This window comes from Coregonus clupeaformis, chromosome 2 (genome assembly GCF_020615455.1).
Source record: "Coregonus clupeaformis isolate EN_2021a chromosome 2, ASM2061545v1, whole genome shotgun sequence".
NCBI classification, from domain to species: Eukaryota; Metazoa; Chordata; class Actinopteri; order Salmoniformes; family Salmonidae; genus Coregonus; species Coregonus clupeaformis.
Window position 1 is genome coordinate 18,275,994 of NC_059193.1, and position 21,445 is coordinate 18,297,438.

General features: G+C 41.6%; 1 protein-coding gene across 1 annotated transcript; it reads right to left on the reverse strand.

Moving 5' to 3' along the window:
- Nucleotides 1–4,142: 4,142 nt before the first annotated feature.
- On the reverse strand, nt 4,143–20,117 carry LOC121534085 (WD40 repeat-containing protein SMU1). Its single transcript, XM_041840543.2, has 12 exons — nt 19,980–20,117; nt 19,328–19,538; nt 19,032–19,184; nt 16,435–16,545; nt 16,145–16,273; nt 15,809–15,928; nt 15,582–15,698; nt 10,576–10,703; nt 10,326–10,452; nt 7,558–7,725; nt 7,276–7,428; nt 4,143–4,807 (listed from the first exon to the last, which is right to left on the reverse strand). Exons 1-12 carry the CDS (start codon nt 20,003–20,005, stop codon nt 4,709–4,711), a joined length of 1,542 nt encoding a protein of 513 aa, XP_041696477.1. The 5' UTR covers nt 20,006–20,117; the 3' UTR covers nt 4,143–4,708.
- Between the last annotated feature and the right edge of the window lie 1,328 nt (nt 20,118–21,445).

Consider the following 21,445-nt stretch of genomic DNA (forward strand, 5'->3'; position numbering starts at 1 on the left):
TGGTTGAGCTCGCTCTGCAACCATTCAGGAAGACCGACCACTGAACATTGTGGAGCCGCCGCAAATTAGTATATTTTGTAGCATGTCACGCTTCAGTTTGATGTCACATTTATTGATCCAGTTCATGACCATAATAGGAAGTCCTGGGTCACGGGATCCAATCAGATTTGGCTGGAAAAGCACCTCTGGACAAAGAAAACACTCCTTCCCCAATGAGGGAGAATTCCCATCTGGAAGCTTGTATTGCACCGTGTCGCTTTCTCTTTGTTTTAGTTCAATGTCTATATCAGGGGCTACATACAGTAACAACATTTTGCCTTGATGACATCCATTAGGCCTAATTTATTACAATAAACACTTTTTCCAGACTCCTGCATTAACTTCTGTAAGTAAAGGTCAAGGCTTCATCCTGCGTTTTCTGCACGACGTGTAACTTGGCATGCAATGGGGACTGCGTAAGAGCACCCGTGCCCTCACTTCAAAAACCAGTCCACTGGTCCTACCATAGGAATATAGGGATACAACTGACTGGTTTCCAATGATCATTGCTGGGGTGCCGAAGCTCTCGAACCTGATTTCGGCTAGCTTTTCTCTGTTGGTGCTCTGACTAAGGCGGGTCACATAAAAGCACGGCGTCCTCTTCGCTTGGGATACCCAGCGTTTTGAACGCGTATTCCCACAGTCTCTCTTTGGCATCCCATCCCGTTACTATGCCATTATGCACCGGGCTGACGTGGAATATGTTTGACTTTTCTAAGATTTCACTCCCACATAGCTGCGTTTGTAATGCAAGGGGCATTGGCGCGCAAAACCCCACAACACTGGGAATCACGCACGAGGGCACAACCGCCCCCAACGAACACGGCTTTCAGGTATCCTTCCCCGACATCGATGACTACACACTTGGTGCACTTGACGATACCCTTTGGACTCGACTTCTTTTCATCAAACTCTGTTGAAGATTTAGATGATCTGGACGACTTCTTCGGTTTAGGGTTCTCTGTATCCGAAGAGGTGTTTTTATTTATTTGGAAGACGTTTTCCTTGTCTGACTTTTCCCTTCTCCTTCATTCACCCTGATCAACTTTTGCAGGACTCTCTCTTGGAAGAATGGGAGCCATAAAAGTGTCGTTGTCCATCTTTTTACGTCATGGTGTAAATACTGTAACATGCAAAAACCGAAAGCTCTGTGCCCCGACCACTGACAGTTTTGATACGCCAGGGTGACGGCAATCATTTCGTTACCTTTGTTGCGCTCATAAACGTCACAATCTAAAACGTCATTGGGAATGCATAAAGTCATGTAGCCTACAGAACAGTTAGAACCAGCGTGGCTCAGTCGAGAAAAATGTAACGAGAAGAATAGCTTCAGATCGCTGAGCACAGAGTACATTTGTTTCAACTACTCGGTGTTTCATTCACTGTTTTATAATAATCCAAATATAGCCTACCTGTATTTGTTTTATTTTTAATTCAAAGCATTTTGCATCGGAGATTTCCAAGGGATCAATAGGCCCATAAGTGCTTCTATTTAGCTTCCTTAAATATTCCACTGTTTAGCATTTAGTCCATAATTAACGCGTTGTCTAGATACCATTTTGACGTTAAATCTATAGTTTGCCCATATTATATTTAGTCTGCGTGCAAAATGGCACTAAGTTTGATCAGGGCCCATAGGGTGTAAAGAACTTAAGTTAAAAATACTTTAAAGTACTACTTAAGTAGTTTTTGGGGGTATCTGTTTACTATTTATATTTTATACATTTATTTTTACTCCACTACATTCCTAAAGGAAATAATGTACTTTTTACTCTACATTTTTCCTGACATCCAAAAGTACTCGTTACATTTTGAATGCTTAGCAGGACAGGGAAATGGTCCAATTCACACACTTATCAAGAGAACATCCCTACTGCTTCTGATCTGGTGGACTCACTAATCACAAATGCTTAGTTTGTAAATTATGTCTGAGTGATGGCGTGTGTCCCTGGCCATCCATAATTTTAAACACAAGAAACCCTTGCCATCTAGTTTGCTTAATGTAAGGATTGTTTTATTATACTTTTACTTTTGATACTTAAGTACATTAGCAATTACATTTTACTGTTGGTATTTAAGTATATTTTAAACCAAATACTTTTAGACTTTCACTCAAGTAATATTTTACTGGGTGACATTCACTTGAGTCATTTTCTATTCATGTCTCTTTACTTTTACTCAAGTATGACAATTGGGTACTTTTCCCACCACTGTGGTCAACAGTAGTATAGGGAATAGATTGCCATTTGGGAAGCAGCCAAGAGTTTCTCTCCTACATATTATTAAGTATTCAATTTATGTATGGTGTTAATTAAAGGAGCTTTATGTAAAATGTCTACATTGTAATTTCAGAAAATTTCCTTAACCCTATCAGTCCCGAGACCCCAGCAAAAATCGGCGTTTTCATTTATCTGACTTTCATTTATCTGCATGTCCAGCCCTTATATTTAGCCTCACAATTAAGTGTTTTAACATTTTCTTTTCAGGACAACCAGGGCTACAAGTAGAACACAAAACCATTTGACATAAACAGTTGCATTCATGAGTTTAATTTACAAAGCAAAAACCTGATAAAAATGAATTTATATAGAATGCTGTAAGTACAGAAATTGTTTGCTCACTGGGAAATGAATATCCAACTAGTCAGTGACAACTGTGTGGAGTTTGTGACAGCAACTATATGAGCTTATTACAGTAGTATATGCACTATGTCCTGGAATTTCCTATGATTTTCTATGTAGAAGAACCCCTGACCTTCTAACGACTCGTGTAGCTTGTGAGCAAAACGTGATACTTTTTAATAGTTTGTAGCTCAACCATTCGGACTCGACGTTTTTGTAAAAAAGACCCTTCGGGATCTGCCCGTATCTCACAAACATTGCTCTAGCTCAGCCCCCGTTAATCACGCAAATCGAATGGTACAACGCAGAAGTCTGTAGCTCAAACACGCAATGTTTAAAAGGGGTTAGAAGTCTAAATTGCACCTGTGTCACGGTTGGACTCATTGGGTTAATATATATGCAGTAAAAGTGTAATGAGTGTTTCACAATGTTTTTTTCTATAAATAAAAATTGGGCCCACACAAAATTGATGTGGGTCAACAAGCCGGAACGGCTCGTCAAATTGGCAGGCTGCACAACCTCCCCACCTTCCTGCCATTATCTGGTCCATTGGACCATTAGTTATCTCAAATGCAGTAGTTATGGAATGCCCTTAGACCTCATCTAATCAATGAAATAATATTAATATATAATATTGGGCTAACTCAAATCCTCACATAGACTAGGAACTCCACCTCAATTTTGCCCCTGAGATTGACCTAATGAGCCAAATCGGTGATTTAGCGCATTTTTATTGGGTAAGCATTATTTGTTTATTTATTTAAAACAGGCAAGTCAGTTAAGAACAAATTCTTATTTACAATGACGGCCACCTCAATATTTGCAGCCGTAGGTGGTAATATCTCTCTAGGAGCTGATCAGTCGTCAATATTGTTAAATATTTTGAATGTTAAGGAAAGATTTGAATGGAGAAAGCTGATCCGAGAGCAGCGCTCCCTCTATTTCGATCCTATCAGTAATCGACATGCTCCAAAGATGCACTTAGCGACCGTTCTCTCTGCGCGGTGTCTTGGGAAACGCATGTTACATTTTCGGGCGTTGTATAAAAGCTGCATAATTAAAACGCTCCTAAGCCTAAATTCCATCGCTATCGAGAAACTGGGCCCTGACCAGTTGGAGGGCCAGACTGCCAGAGCCTGAAAAAAACGTTATTCTCTCTCAGTATTATAATTTGATATATCCGAATTGCATTTACGTTGTTTGTGATAATTTTAAATGCCTAAATTGTTCTCAGAAAGGTGGGTTTAATGGTAAGAGATACCCAAAACATTTGTTGGAACAATCGAGTGTCTGCAGAAAAAATATCATGAAAGAACACAAATTACAAGTATTTTTACCTTAATCCCACTTGGTGGCATAAAGAGACCTGCTGTTACCAAGAGCGAAGTGTTGGATGTTGCACTAGAATATATATTATACTGTATATCTGACTGTCAAGGCTCAATAAGAGGGCAGCTAAACAAAGAAAATACTTTCACTATGTTCCTGGTCAAATATATTTTTAATGGCCCAGACAAGAAATTGTACATGTAAATCCAGGAAACCACTGACACATAATCAATACATAACAATCCATGCGTTTCACATCTAGGAACACAAGTCAACACACATGAAAAGGAATTTCATCAGGATTTGGGGATTCAAAAATCAACATGACTAATTAACCAGACAAATGACAGCCCTTTTTATTTCTTGCTGTGCAGTAAAAATAATCATAATAAATGCAATTAAAAAATATATTTACATGAATATTTTTATATATATAAAAAACAAGTATTTCTAATGCCTACGCCTGCACTCCCAATACCCCAGTGTTTCCCCTCGCTAGACCTTGTCTTAGGCGTGGCGCAGGAGCCCCAAAACAGCAACACGGACTGCCAATTGATATTAATTGGGGCCAAAGCATTTTGGCATGAACAACAGAGCTGGATGGGAGACCCTACCCGGCCCGCAGTAAAGAGATGGTAGGGAAAGCACTGCACAGTCCCATGGGAAGAGCAGCTGGCATGCCGATGGAAGGGGGCTTGTGGGGTTAAGCAGGGCTATGCTCAGGGTTTCCAGAGTTTGAGTAGGCCGTCCTCACTGTACGTGGAGATGAGGTTCTGGTGGGGGTGGTGGGCGATGCCAATCACATCCTTCTCATGGACCTGGGGTAGGGGAGACGAGATGTCATTATGAGATTCTAATACAACCTTTAGGCTATAGTCAATCCAGGCAATTTCACATTAATCTAACGAGGGCGGCAGGTAGCCTAGTGGTTAAAGCGTTGGGCCAGTAACCGAAAGGTCGCTGGTTCGACGAGCCGAGAAGGTGAAAAATCTGTTAATGTGCCCTTGAGCAAGGCACTTAACCCTAGTTTGCTTCAGGGGCACCATACTACTATGGCTGACCCTGTAAAACAACACATTTCACTCCACCTATCCGGTGTGATAATATACAGTGCATTTGGAAAGTATTCAGACACCTTTACTTTTTCCATATTTAGTTACGTTACAGCCTTATTCTAAAATTGATTGAATTGTTTTTTCCCCCTCATCAATCTACACACAATACCCCATAATGACAAAGCAAAAACAGGTTTTTAGAAATTTGAGCAAATGTATAAAAAAAACGAAAATATCACATTTACATAAGTATTCAGACCCTTTACTCAGTACTTTGTTGAAGCACCTTTGGCAGCGATTACAGCCTCAAGTCTTTTTGGGTATGATGCTACAAGCTTGGCACACTTTTCAGGTCTCTCCAGAAATATTTGATTGGGTTCAAGTCTGGGCTCTGGCTGGGCCACTCAAGGACATTCAGAGACTTGTCCTGAAGCCACTCCTGCGTTGTCTTGGCTGTGTGCTTAGTGTCGTTGTCCTGTTGGAAGGTGAACCTTCACCCCAGTCTGAGGTCCTGAGTGCTCTGGAGCAGGTTTTCATCAAAGGATCTCTCTGTACTTTGCTCCGTTCATCTTTCCCTCGATCCTGACTAGTCTCCCAGTCCCTGCCGCTGAAAAACATCCCCACAGCATGATGCTGCTACCACCATGCTTCACCTTAGGGATAGTGCCAGGTTTCATCCAGACATGACGCTTGACATTCAGGCCAAAGAGTTCAATCTTGGTTTCATCAGACCAGAGAATCTTGTTTCTCATGGTCTGAGAGGCTTTTAGGTGACTTTTGGTACCCTTCCTCAGATCTGTGCCTCGACACAATCCTGTCTCGGAGCTCTACGGATAATTCCTTCGACCTCATGGCTTGGTTTTTGCTCTGACATGCACTGTCAACTGTGGGACCTTATATAGACAGGTGTCTGCCTTTCCAAATCATGTCCAATCAATTGAATTTACCACAGGAGGACTCCAATCAAGTTGTAGAAACATCTCAAGGATGATCAATGGAACAGGATGCACCTGAGCTCAATTATCGAGTCTCATAGCAAAGGGTCTGAATACTTATGTAAATAAGGTATTTCTGTTTATTTGTAATACATTTTCAAAATAATAAAAACAACTTTTTGCTTTGTCATTATGGGATATTGTGTGTAGATTGATGATGACCAAAAAATTATGTAATACATTTTAGAATAAGGCTGTAACGTAACAAAATGTCGAAAAAGTCAAGGGGTCTGAATACTTTCCGAATGGACAATGTTGAATTACGTGCATTGTCCCTGACCCTGTCTGACTAAATTACATCAACACACATGAAAATAAATAAACAACTCTTATTTTTATAATTGGGAAGTAACAGTTTTAACCAGGCTTGAGGTAAATGTTTTTAATGATCGCAATGCAATTCACCCCACCTGCAAATCAAAATGCATTCATCTGTTCAGTTTTTGGGTGTCTGGATATATACCAGTAATATACTCTCCGGAGCATAAAAAAAAAAACTCCCATAGGCCTATTTCCTGTCGGATCATGGCACATGCTTTCTCTTTAAAATTAAATGTTTTGATAGATAACATGGCTTCATGGTAGACCTATGTTAATAAAAGCAGTAGGCCTATATGTTAGGGCTGGTCCTGCATGTCCGATGCGCATCCAAACTGGGAATGTAATCTCCGTCTCTCCCGTGTGGGCGGACTAATCTACCAGCTCACGTTTGTTGCCTATGTTTAGACCTAGTGCTCATTATGCACCTTGCTTTATTTGCATTATTTGAAAGGATTTGAGGGTTAGTTTAAGATTTGGGGAAAACAGGCAGTGGGTCTTGAGATCTGCCGTTGAAGATTTCACACAGGGAATTAGGGTGCTATATGCACAGCAGCTCAGTTCATAGTAGCCAACCTTGGATACCATGGATTGTTGCATATTAATATAACTATTGTGATGCATAATTGCCATGGTCATTTGGAATTACCAATCAATGAGCATTATAGGTAATGTAGTCATTCTACAGATACATTGGCCTACAAATGCTTGCATCATTTACATTGTGACAGCATGGTATCCCCGGGATACCGGACATTCCAAAACAAAAGTGGAATATAATGTGGCCAGTGGCATGTAAGAGGACAACGTGCTTCTTTCGAGCCTAAAATAAAGAAAATTGGTGCAATATTGTAGGAGGAGATCCTCCACAGTTAAGGCATACGGTATTAAAATATTGATGATTAGGAATACACATACTGTCAGGGTTCTCTCCAGCTTGCCGGTGACTGTGCTAAAGCAGTAGAGTACAAAGTCCTCTCCTACACAGTAGATCCACTCGCCACGGGGAGACAGCGTACAGCAGACAAAGTCTCCTCCCTCCCTCTTACCAGAGCTGAAACTCCTCACAATCTGGAGGACAGAGGGGGAATAAGGTAATACATGACATGTCTATCATTTTCAAATATTCAAAATGAATACTTCATACTCATTCAGTTATAAGTGGTTTAATGACTGTAAGTGGTCAAGTTGAGTCCTGACCTGGCCCTGCATGTTCATGATGACTACGGTGTTGGAGCGGTTGCACACCACAAAGTGCTCTGGGTTCTTGGGCAGCAGGATGACGTTGTTGACTGTGATGTCGGTTCCGGCCGAAGTGCCAAGGGACTTGAAGGTGTTGGTGCATTCTGTGGTTTTCATGTTCCAGACCTGACAGAGATTCACGGACAAGGGTTAACAATCAAAAGCCGAGAACATACAGTACCAGTCAAAAGTTTGGACACCTACTCATTCAAGGGGTTTTCTTAGTTTTTTTTACTATTTTCTACATTGTAGAATAATAGTGAAGACATCAAAACTATGAAATAAACAAATCAAAATATTTTAGATTCTTCAAAGTAGCCACCCTTTGCCTTGATGACTCTTGGCATTCTCTCAACCAGCTTCATGAGGTAGTCACCTGGAATGCATTTCAATTAACAGGTGTGCCTTGTTAAAAGCTAATTTGTGGAATTTCTTTCTTAATGTGTTTGAACCAATCAGTTGTGTTGTGACAAGGTAGGGGGGTATATAGAAGATAGCCCTATATGGTAAATACCAAGTCCATATTATGGCAAGAACAGCTCAAATAAGCAAAGAGAAACAACAGTCCATGATTACTTTAAGACATGAAGGTCAGTCAATCCGGAACATTTCATGAACTTTGCAGTCGCAAAAACCCTCAAGCGCTATGATGAAACTGGCTCTCATGAGGACCGCCACAGGAAAGGAAGACCCAGAGTTACCTCTGCTGCAGAGGATAAGTTCATTAGACTTACCAGCCTCAGAAATTGCAGCCCAAATAAATGCTTCACAGAGTTCAAGTAACAGACACATCTCAACATCAACTGTTTAGAGGAGACTGCATGAATCAGGTCTTCATGGTCGAATTGCTGCAAAGACACCACTACTAAAGGACACCAATAAGAAGAAGAGACTTGCTTGGGCCAAGAAACACGAGCAATGGACATTAGACCGGTGGAAATCTGTCCTTTGGTCTGGCGTCCAAATTTGAGATTTTTGGTTACAACCCGCTTGTCTTTGTGAGACGCAGAGTAGGTGAACAGATTATCTCCGCATGTGTGGTTCCCACCGTGAAGCATGGAGGAGGAGGTGTGATGGTGCTTTGCTGGTCACACTGTCTGTGATATATTTAGAATTCAAGGCACACTTAACCGGCATGGTTACCACAGCATTCTGCAGCGATACACCATCCCATCTGGTTTGCGCTTAGTGGGACTATCATTTGTTTTTAAACAGGAGAATGACCCAAAACACACCTCCAGGCTGTGTAAGGGCTATTTGACCAAGAAGGAGAGTGATGGAGTGCTGCATCAGATGACCTGGCCTCCACAATCACCCGACCTCAACCCAATTGAGATTGTTTGGGATGAGTTGGACCGCAGAGTGAAGGAAAAGCAGCCAACAAGTGCTTAGCATATGTGGGAACTCCTTCAAGACTGTTGGAAAAGCATTCCTCATGAAGCTGGTTGAGAGAATGCCAAGAGTGTGCAAAGCTGTCATCAAGGCAAAGGGTGGCTATTTGAAGAATCTAAAATATTTGTTTATTTGAATAACACTTTTTTGGTTACTACATGATTCCATATGTGTTACATTTCATTGTTTTAATGTCTTCACTATTATTCTACAATGTAGAAAATAGTATAAATAAAGAAAAACCCTTGAATGAGTAGGTGTCCAAACGTTTGACTGGTACTGTATATTATGCTATAAATAAAGGTATACTGGTCATACCATGAATTAAACAATCTGCTATTGGGTGGAGACAAGTCAATATACGCTATATACACTGCTCAAAAAAGTCAACAACGGCTCAGCCGCAAAGTGGTAGGCCACACAAGCTCACAGAACGGGACCGTAGAGTGCTGAAGCACATAGCGCGTAAAAATAGTCTGTCCTCGGTTGCAACACTCACTATTGAGTTCCAAACTGCCTCTGGAAGCAACTTCAGCACAAGAAGTGTTCGTTGGGAGCTTCATGAAATGGGTTTCCATGGACGAGCAGCCGCACACAAGCCTAAGATCACCATGCGCAATGTCAAGCGTCGGCTGGAGTGGTTTAAAGCTCGCCGCCATTGGACTCTGGAAACGCGTTCTCTGGAGTGATGAATCACGCTTCACCATCTGGCAGTCCGACGGACGAATCTGGGTTTGGCGGATGCCAGGAGAACGTTACCTGCCCGAATGCATAGTGCCAACTGTATAGTTTGGCGGAGGAGGAATAATGGTCTGGGGCTGTTTTCCATGGTTCGGGCTAGGACCCTTAGTTCCAGTGAAGGGAAATCTTAATGCTACAGCATACAATGACATTCTAGACGATTCTGTGCTTCCAACTTTTTGGCAACAGTTTGGGGAAGGCCCGTTCCTGTTTCAGCATGACAACGCCCCCGTGCAGAAAGCGAGGTCCATACAGAAATGGCTTGTTGAGATCGGTGTGGAAGAACTTCACTGGCCTGCACAGAGCCCTGACCTCAAACCCATCGAACACCTTTGGGATGAATTGGAATGCAGACTGCGAGCCAGGCCGAATCGCCCAACATCAGTGCCCGACCTCACTAATGCTCGTGGCTGAATGGAAGCAAGTCCCCGCAGCAATGTTCAAACATCTAGTGGAAAGCCTTCCCATTAGAGTGGAAGCTGTTATAGCAGCAACGGGAAGACCAACTCCATATTAATGCCCATGATTTTGGAATGAGATGTTCGACTTGTAGATTATGGGACTGTTGGCTTCTAGCAGCGTGGGGGTCATACCTTTACGGTGCCGTCAGAGGAAGCGCTGATGATATGGTGGCCGTCAGGTGTGAATGTTGCTTCATTAACAAACGAAGAATGTCCTCGGAACTCTTTCAGCGACTTGCCTGACTTCAGCCCGTGAACCCTGTGGAACGCAAAAACATAACAGTTATGGTTCATTGGTGACCACTGATCTATAGGCAGAAAAAAGGAGAAAGTCAGAAAAGAGAAAGCATGAGAGAAAAATAGTTTCATTTATGAAGGTTACCTAATGGTCTGGTCAAAGGAGGCACTGAGCAGCTGGCTGCTGTCCTTGCAGAAACTGAGGCAGGTGACACCTTTACTGTGGGCGCGCTCAAAGCGCCGCAAGCACTGGCCACTCTGGATCTTCCATACCTGTCAGAGGAGAAATGAGGTAGGGACGGTAGTGTGAGTATCCACTCAACCCAATGCAAGAGTTTGAACATCAAAAGTGGAGGGAAAAGTGACACTCCTATAGACCTTTTTAAGGAGGCGCGGAAGTGAACCCTGGAACCCCAAAGAAATTCCGGTGCATTTGTAAACAGCTGTTCCATCGCAGCTGTAAACAGCTAGGCTAACTAGCTTAGTCTAGTTGTTTTATCAAGGTCAAAATTAGCATTTGGACCATAGTATTCATGGGTGGGATGGTCCTTACGAGCAGAGACAAATCTATTTTTGCAATTTAAAGATTTCCCAAAGAAGCATCGCAGCGGGCTGCATTGCCTGCATGGATAGTAACATTAGCAGCAGGAGGTGGCGGCGCCAGGATGATGTGTAGCACACAGGTCATTGGTTTACGGCATCTATTCTAGGTAACGTCAGCTAGATAGCTACATATAATTAGGATAGACAGCCATCCCCACAAAAATGTATGACACAAATGTTAGCTTGATCTGCTAAAAACAACAATGTTAGCTACCTAGCTAGCTAATAAACATATTTCCAGTCCCAAAGAGAGAACTATGACAATACAAAAACAATTGCAACAATATGAAATGTTATATCACTTGAGAATAATGAATCAAGTCCTGGTCTAATTTCGATGTTTCCTAACCTCAGATACAGAGACCTGTGAAAGCTGCTTAACCCGGTCTGCAGATGAAGGTCCCAAGTCCTGGAGAGACTGAAGGGTATATCTCCAATGGGTTACATATGATATCGGTTTACTGTTAGAATTGGTTGTAAGATTACAAATATACTGTTAAGTAACATTACATAGATTTAGAACATGCATGGCCAACCTTGCTCCTAGATATCTAGCTACTGGGTGTGCTGGTTTCTGTTCCAGCCCAGCTCTGACATTCTGCTGATTATTTGTATTAGACACTATTCATTTAACTATTCAATCATCTCTTGTTTTGGAGTAAGATGGATGGCTAAACCCACTAACATTTACATAAGCTTTCTTTGTAGGATATGAAATGAAGTGTTGATTCTTTGAATTAAGTATTTTGTATTGTTTGGACATTGAACATTCCCTGTTTGTCTGTTTTATTTGGTTGTCATTCACTCTGATTTTGTCTGACATTGCACAGATTTGCAGTTGCAGCTGATGTCCTTGATTATTGGTGTGAGTGTAACGATCCCTGTATGGCTGACCTAGGATGCAACCCCTGTCCACAACAACACTTCAAACCCGCAAAGCAGCGTCCATTATCCTACCAAAACCATGATCTTGGTTGGGCTAGGATAACAATACTTGAAGTCTCAGGGTGGGTGACATCACCACACGATGACTACTAGGGCTTTGTCTCACTTTGTCTTTCCTTGATTACTCACATCCTATCGCAACTGTATTGGAGAAGGTACAAGGTCCCCCTCCCCTCTGACTTTCTTCTCAAATGGGTTTTGAGAAGGTGATGAGAGGAATCGAGGATGAATTGAGAAAGCACCCGTCACCCCTCCTGCAATTTTGCTTCATTCAACTCTCCTTCTCCAGTGGTTGGCACGCTAGCTTCATTTGATTAAGGTTTGCGTCCCGGCCCCGTCAGCCATACAGGGATGGAACTCATACATTAAAATGGCTACTTTGCTGCCCATGTAAAAGTGACCCTTCACTGTGTTCACTCTCCAGGGTATTTCTCTTGCCTCCACTATCCATGCTCTACCCTTTTGCTTCCATTGGTTGTGAAATTATTTATGGCATGCATGCCTCATGCAGACATATGATGGGATTAGTATCGGCTTCGTGGGCATGTCCAATGAGGCTTGTCATTTCTATACTGAAACAGGATTAGCAAGTCGTCACACATTGTTGACATTTTGTTGAGGTTTTCTCAATTTTAAATGATATTATTAGGAATATTAAAAAACACTTACATCTGAGAATCATTTGCTAATACCTTGAAAAGAAAAGGCTGATACTGGCAAGAGCAGTGTGGGTTATTTTTCATTAGACAATGAGGCTAAGCATGTTGAAGGATACAAGATTTGACTTCTACATTTAGTGTACATGCCGTCATGAAATGGATTAGTGCAAGCCCTACCCTTGAAGGTAGGCCTTAAGGATGACATGCACAGGAGAGAGACATCATTAGCAAATATCACCATCATGAGGGTGTGCAGAAAGGAATATTTAAAGGTTCATTTGATTTAATTTCAAAATATTTGTTTGCTTCATGTTATGTATGATCCTGGTGTAATCATATGCAGTTCAACATTATAACCACAAGGTGTCAGTTCTAGTATTTGTATACTGAACAAAAATATAAAACGCTTCATGTAAAGTATTGGTCCCATTTTCCATACGCACAAAAAGCTTATGCACAAATGTGTTTACATCCCTGTTAGTGAGCATTTCTCCTTTGCCAAGATAATCCATCCACCTGACAGGTGTGGCATATCAAGAAGCTGATTAAACAGCATGATCATTACACAGGTGCATGTTGTGCTGGGGACAATAAAAGGCCACTCTAAAATGTGCAGTTTTGTCACAAAACACAATGCCATAGCTGTCTCAAGTTGAGGGAGTGTACAATTTGCATGCTGACTGCAGGAATGTCCACCAGAGCTGTTGCCAGAGAATGTAATGTTAATTTCTCTACCATAAGAACTTTAGAGAATTTGGCAGCACGTCCAACCTGCCTCAACCACAGACCACGTGTAACCACACCAGCCCAGGACCTTCACATCAGGCTTCTTCACCTCCGGGATCGTCTGAGACTAGCCACCCGAACAGCTGATGAAACGGTAGGTTTACACAACCAAAGAATTCAGGGAAGCTCATCTGCGTGCTCGTCATCCTCACCACGGTCTTGACATGACTGCAGTTCGGAGTCGTAACTGACTTCAGCGGGCAAATGCTCACCTTCCGATGGCCACTGGCACACTGGAGAAGTGTGCTCCTCAAGGATGAATCCCGGGTTCAACTGTACTGGGCAGTTAGCAGACAGCGTGTATGGCGTCGTGTGGGCGAGTGGTTTGCTGATGTCAACATTGTGAACAGTGCCCCATGGTGGCAGTGGGGTTATGGCAGGGCTCGACATTAAAGCTTGTCCGCTTGCCCGGGGTAAGTAAAAAATGATTGCCGGACAAGCAGATTATACATTAAGTTGTCCAAATGGACAAGTACAAAATAAATCTCCCCAAAATCACAATATCAAACAATTAGGCTACTCCGATCAGAATTGTATCAAAGAGTCCTTCGGAACGCATTGGAGTATAATTATTGCAGGCCTGCACTGACAGGCGCCAGCGGTCTTTCAATCACGTGAGATGTGTTTTTTTTTTTTATCAAAGTGTGCCTAACTGCGTGTGAGCAAATGTTGATATTCATTGCTAGTGAATTAGTTATTTACCCAGTTATAGCTCACTTTTAGTCAGCAATGAAAATCCTGGAAAAGTCATGGTGTGTGCATCACCTGCATGTTTGCCAGTGGGGTAGTTGCCTGAAGAGAGAGCGAGCGAGACATTGCGCAGCAGGTAAAGTAATGATATAGTCTAACAGACTAACTAGATAGCCAATTCAATACATGTTGTATAGTTTGGATGGTTAACTCCCTAGTCAACTATTTAGCATATATTCATTTCATTGTCATGTCTGATGTCCTAAAATAACTTTCCACCGGCACTTGTGTAGGCTATAACCGCAAATGTCCAACCCGCTATTGATACTGGTGTGCAGTTGATGAAACCAATGCTGCATACCCCGGTTGTAAAACAGTCTCTCAGCGCTCAAAATTGGCTAGGATTTTCCCCTATTCAAAATATATTCAATATTTTGTCTTGCCCATTCACCCTCTGAATGGCACACATACTTAATCCATGTCTCAATTCTTTCAAATCCTTCTTTAACCTGTCTCCTCCTCTTCATCTACACTGATTGAAGTGGATTTAACAAGTGACATCAATAAGGGATCCTAGTTTTCACCTGGATTCACCTGGTCAGTCTATGTCATGGAAAGAGCAGATGTTCTTAATGTTTTGTACACTCAGTGTAGAACGTGTTATTGTTTTGACAGTTGAAAGGCTCTATAGTGTCAGTACATTAGTGCTGAGCGATTAGTGCTTTTTGAGGTCAGTTCGGTTTCAGTTCGATTATTACAAACTAATCACTGTTTTTGATTTCAATCTTTTTTTTTTTTTTTTTACATTAAATGCACAATGCATTATGTCGGTTGAATGCTGTAACACAGAATAAATCTATTAATGAAAGTCCCATGATGGTAGTGACTGCCCATTACTGCTTATCACTTATTAACCATCATTTATTCACATTACTTTTATTTGACAACTATTATTTAATTCCAAGTCATCATCTCATCTCTTTATAGCTGCTGCCTATGCTGTCTGACTAAATCACTATTTTAGTAGTTCTTCAAAATAATTAAGGCATACTTTTATGACTGCTGAATACCAACTATCAACCACTTAGATCATGCATTTTCAGGCTTGCGAAGCAACTGCTTTCTATCTATCCCTCTCGATCGCGGTTCTCTCAGTCTCCGTGTCAGCTCCGCACAGACCGGACAAGTTTAAGCAGGTGCGCAATGGATTATGGTTATTGTAGTTAATTACCACGTTTTCTGCGCTAAACTATGTAGAATATTGGCCTGTTGGAAACTACAACTCCCTACTACATCACACAGTTCAGGCATGATCTGATTTATCTCTACAGAAACTGCACATCGAGCTCACAGAAAAAAACAGAACGAAACGAAATTCAAATAATTTAACCGACGTTGGTCAATTAGTTGTTTAAAAACGGGAAAATAACCAACATTTCGGTTAATCGCTCAGCACTACAGTACATACCTTTATTTTGCCATCCTGGGCTCCTGTGGCCAGCATCTCTGTGTCCCTGCTGAAGCACATACACAGCACTGCATCATCCATCATCATGAAGTTATCCTGCGCCTGGTACTTCAGATCCTATCACACAAACATTTGATTAGGTCATTTTACAAAACGCTAGCAAGGGTATTTTCAAAACTCCATGAATTGAAATCCGAGTATCATTTGGTGTTGGATCGCACACGTACCTTTCTGATTTTGCCTGTGGTGAAGTTCCAGACTTCGATGAAACCATCAACTGATCCCGTGACCAAGTACTGACCATCAGGAGAGAAGCGGGAACACTCCACGTGGGACTTCTGCCCAAACTAGTAAGAATAACACCGCATTTTTATAAAAACACAAGCAGCACTCCTTGTTCTTGTTGTCATGCATCATTTGATTCAATTATCCTTTGCATAACCAAGCCAGTACCATTGAGATACAGGAATCTCTGTTGTAAGAAAGACATGGCAAAGAGGTAACATCAAAACCATCCTCACTAATAAAATACACTGACAGTACCACATCTGGGCATACAGTACCTTTATATGTCTGGTGAGCTGTGTGGGGAAGCGCTCCTCCTCCACGTCCTTCACGGCTGCCTTGCCCCTGAACAGGTCAATGGTCATACCTGGGGGTAGGAGACCCTGGTGCTGCTGCCATTTTAGGGACTGAGAGAGATGGTGGTTAACATACTAATCGGTGGTCTCAAATGTGAGATGTCAAAGCTGCTGCAACAGAATATTAGCCTGGTCGTAGATCAGATTGTATGTGCTGAACTAACGTGAAAAGACCCTATGGATGCCCAGAGGTATAGGAACATGTCACCCACCTGTCCCAGCAGGGCCATGAGACGGGAGGGGGGCACCACGCTGACCTCCCCGGCCAGGGCCTGGGCGATGGCTACGCGCCTCTTCTCCTTACTGCTTCCGTCTGGGTAGGCCTGGAGGACACAGAGGGAGGAGAGCACAGAGACACTGAGCAATGACACAAACACAAGACTGCAGGAACTCGTAAGAGCCCACAACAAAAACCGACCCGGGCCCGGTTTCCCAATAGCGATGGAACTTAGGCTTACGAGTGTTTTAACGATGCACCCTTCTTTCAAATGGCCAAAGATGTAACATTTCCCAAAAAAACATGAAGAGAAAATGTTCGCTAAGTGCATCGCTGAGGCCTGTGTTGACACTGATAGGATTGAAAGAAAGGCAGCGGCGCTCTCGGATCAGCTTTCTCCATTAAAAAATTGCATTATACAGTGCTGCTTGAAAGTATGTGAACCCCTTGTGCAATTACAGACTTTTTCAGTTTTTACCATGAAATCTTCATTTAATCAGAACCAGTCTTTTTGATCTGACATAACAGGTTTATAAATTATTTACCAATACCATATGTTGGTGTAGAGGAAATCATGCGTGTAGTACAAAAACAAAATTAAAAAGGAATTAGCGCAGGTGCAAAAATAAGTGAATCAGGTGGGTAAATAATTAGCTACTAAACGCACCAATCAAAGGAGAGATCGTTAGGAAAGAGTTTGGGCGGGACTCTGATAAATAGAGATAAGAAACCTGGTCAGTTTGGTGTTACCCATCCAGGTGAATGCAAAGCACACCATGCCAAGAGGAAAGGAGATCTCAGAGGACATCAGGACGAGGATAGTGAGAGCACATCAGTCTTGGGAAGGCTATAAAATCATCTCAAAAATATTTGAGCTCCATCAGTCCACTGTGAGGCAAATAATTTACAAATGAAGAGCATTTAACATGTTAGCGACTCGGCCTAGAAGTGGACGCCCTTCCAAAATATCCCCAAGAACAATAATAAATTGACCTTTTTGGTCACAATCAACACTGCTATGTTTGGCGAAAACCCAACACTGCCTACCACCAAAATAACCTTATCCCAACAGTCAAGCATGGTGGTGGGAATGTCAAGATCTGGGGCTGCTTTTCCTCCTCTGGACCTGGAAGACTCCACATCATTAAGGGAACCAGGAGATTCTTGAACAGAACGTCAGGCCATCAGTCAAGGAGCTAAAGCTGGGCCGAAAATGGATCTTCCTCCAAGACAACAACCCAAAGCATTCATGCAAATCTTCCAAAGAATGGCTCAGGAGAAAGAAGATTTGTGTTTTGGATTGGGCAAGTCAAAGTCCTGACCTAAATCCAATTGAGATGCTGTGGCAGGATGTGAAGCTGGCTGAGTTCTGTAAGGAGTGGGCAAAAATCCCTCAAAACAGATGTCAGAGACTGATTACTGGCTATAGGAGCCATTTAGTCCAAGTAATCGCTGCTAATGGAGGTGCCACAAGCCATTGACTGAAGGGGTTCACATATTTTTGCACACATCAAATCTGAGTTTCTGTTAAATAAACCACTTTTGTTAAATAAACAATGAAAATATATCTTTTTTTTTTGTTTCTGTCATTTACTTGGAATGTCTTTATTACGAATTGGGGTTTAGATAAGGATTTGATATGTTTATTTTAATATTTTATAGCAAAATAATGACCAGCCCTGTAGGGTTCACATACTTTCAAGCAGCACTGTATTTATTCCACAATACTGACGACGGATCACCTCCTGAAGAGATATTACCTATGGCTGAAAATGTTGAGGCGGCTTATTCTAATGCTTACCCAATAGGCTAATAATGCATTAAATCAAGATTTGGCACATTATCGCACACGTTGTTACATATCATTAAATATATGTGGCAAAAATTAGACAGTAGCCTGCAATTAGCAAAATATAACTAAATTTAATGAACATTAAAAAATTGATTTCTATATATAGGCCTTTGCCTAAACTGTATTCATATTTTAATACAGTCATCGGTTTTCATTTAATTCATATTTTTATCCTTCGCTTGTTTGTAACAATTGCAAAAACATTGACAACTTTTTATTTGTAGTTGATCTCATTCTGAAGTTATTGGTCACAGAGACACATAAACATCTTGATTGTGTGTTTAGCGGAGATCTTCTGTATATAAAGTTACACGGAAGGGCAAAAAATGCATCTAACAACACACTTAGCTGTTCTAAATAACAAGCGTTTTCAAATGCTACTTTAGTAACAATGGTTTTGGGACACAGCTCAGAGATTTAATGATGCTCCTACAAAGGTTCTAATGATGAACTTAGCCTTAAGATGCTTTTGGGAAACCGGGCCAGGGGTCATTTCTGAATGACAATGGAAGAAATAGATACAAATGCCAAAGTCAAAACTCTATAGGACATTTCTTTATGCTTTATTTCAGGGGGAACACAAGTGAAGTGAAGGTTATTTTTTGGTGTTCAGTAAAAGGATTTTCAGGCACACAACTGATGCACAGATAACCAGACTCATGACAGATAACCTGGAAAATAGTGCATACGGAGTTATATCTCCCTTGTGCAGGGTGTAATGTTGGGAGATGTCAACTCACCTCTCTGGGGTCAAAGTAGGAGCGAGCCAGTAGGTTCTCCAGGTGAATGTACCTCTCTGGTTGGGTCTGCTTCAGCATGATCATGGGGTCTGTTTGCCTTAACAAAGACCTGGCTGCTCCCAACTCTCTCAACTCAATGAGCTCCAACACCACCTGGGGGGAACAAAGAAATCTATTAACTCTCATCTTACAGAAAGCATATTGACATAGCAGTAGAGAGCTAGCTGGTGAATACAGTTCTGGTGCATACACATTCTAAATGCAACACACCAACAAGATTCATGACAACGTCTTACCTGTTCATACAAGTCTATCAAAGTCTTGTCAGGGAGCTTGAGTGACTGGATAGCTTGCAGCACAGTGTCCCAATGGCCACTGTTGATGTCTGCCACGAAACTCTCGATACTGTCCACAGTGTTCAAAGACACGGTGGTCTCTTCCTGAAGGGTGGTCAAAGTCCGGTGCAGATTGTTCTCTTTCAGGTATTGCATTATCAGACGAATCACGCTGCAAAATCAAGGTAGACTCCATCAAGGTACGTCATGTTTTGATGCAAGACAAGCTCGGTCTATCTTGTTCGCTTGCAAACTAGTGGCTAGCTAGCTGGGTTGATTAACGATGTAGCTAGCTAGCCTATCAGAACGGTTAAGTTAGATAGTACATACTATATGGCTGCAAGAGTATCATAACATAAGCTAAAAGACCACTGGTGGTTACAAAAACATACACAGCGCTTGCTAATGAAACATAGCTAACTAACAAGCAGGTTGGTTAGCTACGTTAGCAAAGTGATGTTAGCTTAGCTAGCTGGGGCTGGCTACAAGCTGCTTGCAGGTTGTGATACTGGTAGGCCTCAACTGAGTTTAGACCTGCCACGTGAACCCTAATAAAGGAACAAATCAAACAACCATTTACAGTTGTGCAAATATGAATATCTAGAATACTTACTCTGCTGATTCCACCTCCAAAGACATTATTAAATCACTAAAAAGTAGGTAGTTGTGAGGAGAGAACTCAGAACAAACGTAAGGAACGAACAGTCGTAGAAGTGGTCGGAGTTTCCAATAGACGAGAAATATGTTTTCAAAATAAAAGTCAAAACGTCCACAAGATGCTACATGGGCACAGCATTCCGGATAGTAGCTCTTAGCCCGTTTAAGGTGTTATTCAGGATAAACTGTTTACACGCATGTAACTTTGATTTTTCCGCTCACGAGTAGGCTATCCCTGTAACCATGAATAAACAGAATATTCCTAATTGAAGTTCATATGGGTTAAATGGAATAGTAACTGAAATATGGACACTGATTGTAGGCCTATAACCGCTCACATGTAGAGTAATATAATATGAACTCCTGCAGGATTGTGCATTTCTTGCAGTAAAATGATACAACATATGTTAATTATCTCGGGAACAGGAGTGGAGAGATGTGATTTCTTTCTTTCAGCATCTCTTGAGAAAATGGAATGCATGTGTAATGTGTTATCTTTGACACTGTTATGCAAACACAGTATTTCAACCACATAAAATTAGCACCCAAGATTAACTGAAGTCATCAGAAACGTGTTTCATAGTTTTCTCTGCTTTTCATTTCCTTAAAATTGGTGAAACTGATGGCATTTGGACATTTTGCACAGGACGAATCTTTCCACTGTTTTGGAGTTATTGCGTTTTTATTGCGTTTTATCCCCAGCCGGCCGCGACGGGGAGACCCATGGGCGGCGCACAATTGGTCCAGCGTCGTCCAAGGTAGGGGAGGGTTTGGCCGGCCAGGGATGTGGGTTCGTTTCCCACGGGGGGCCAGTATGAAAAAAACTAAAACACGTATTCATTCACTAACTGTAAGTCGCTCTGGATAAGAGCGTCTGCTAAATGACTAAAATGTAAATGAAACAGACAACTTTACAGGTGTTAACTAGATTAGTAATGCATTCATTCTATAGATGAAATACATTCTGTTGAGAACTAGGCCTACTTTTTTAGTCTTCTGGGGCAACAAGTTATGACAGAAGAGAATGTATCTAACTATGGTTGACAAACAAATGGCCTACCAAATGTCAGGGTGCTATTTTTTTTTCTCACAAAAGCGCTGACGAAGGCCTTGAGGCCGATATGTAAAGCTTATTTTTATGTTTTATTTAACCTTTATTTATTAAAGAGCAGTGATACGTAAAGCTTATTAAAGAGCAGTGATACTAGCAAGAGCAGTGTGCGGGTTTCTTATTTTTTTCTCATCTTATTCAACTGTTACCAGGCACCTGCAAAAAAGATAGCTCAGATGTGCAAGTGCCTTTTGAATTTTGAAATTATAAGCAGAAACTTGTCTAAAGTGCTTAGAAATGTACCTAAAACCATGAAAAATTTGTAAATCTCCCATTTAAAGCCTAAAACGTTGCCTACCATTATGTCAAAC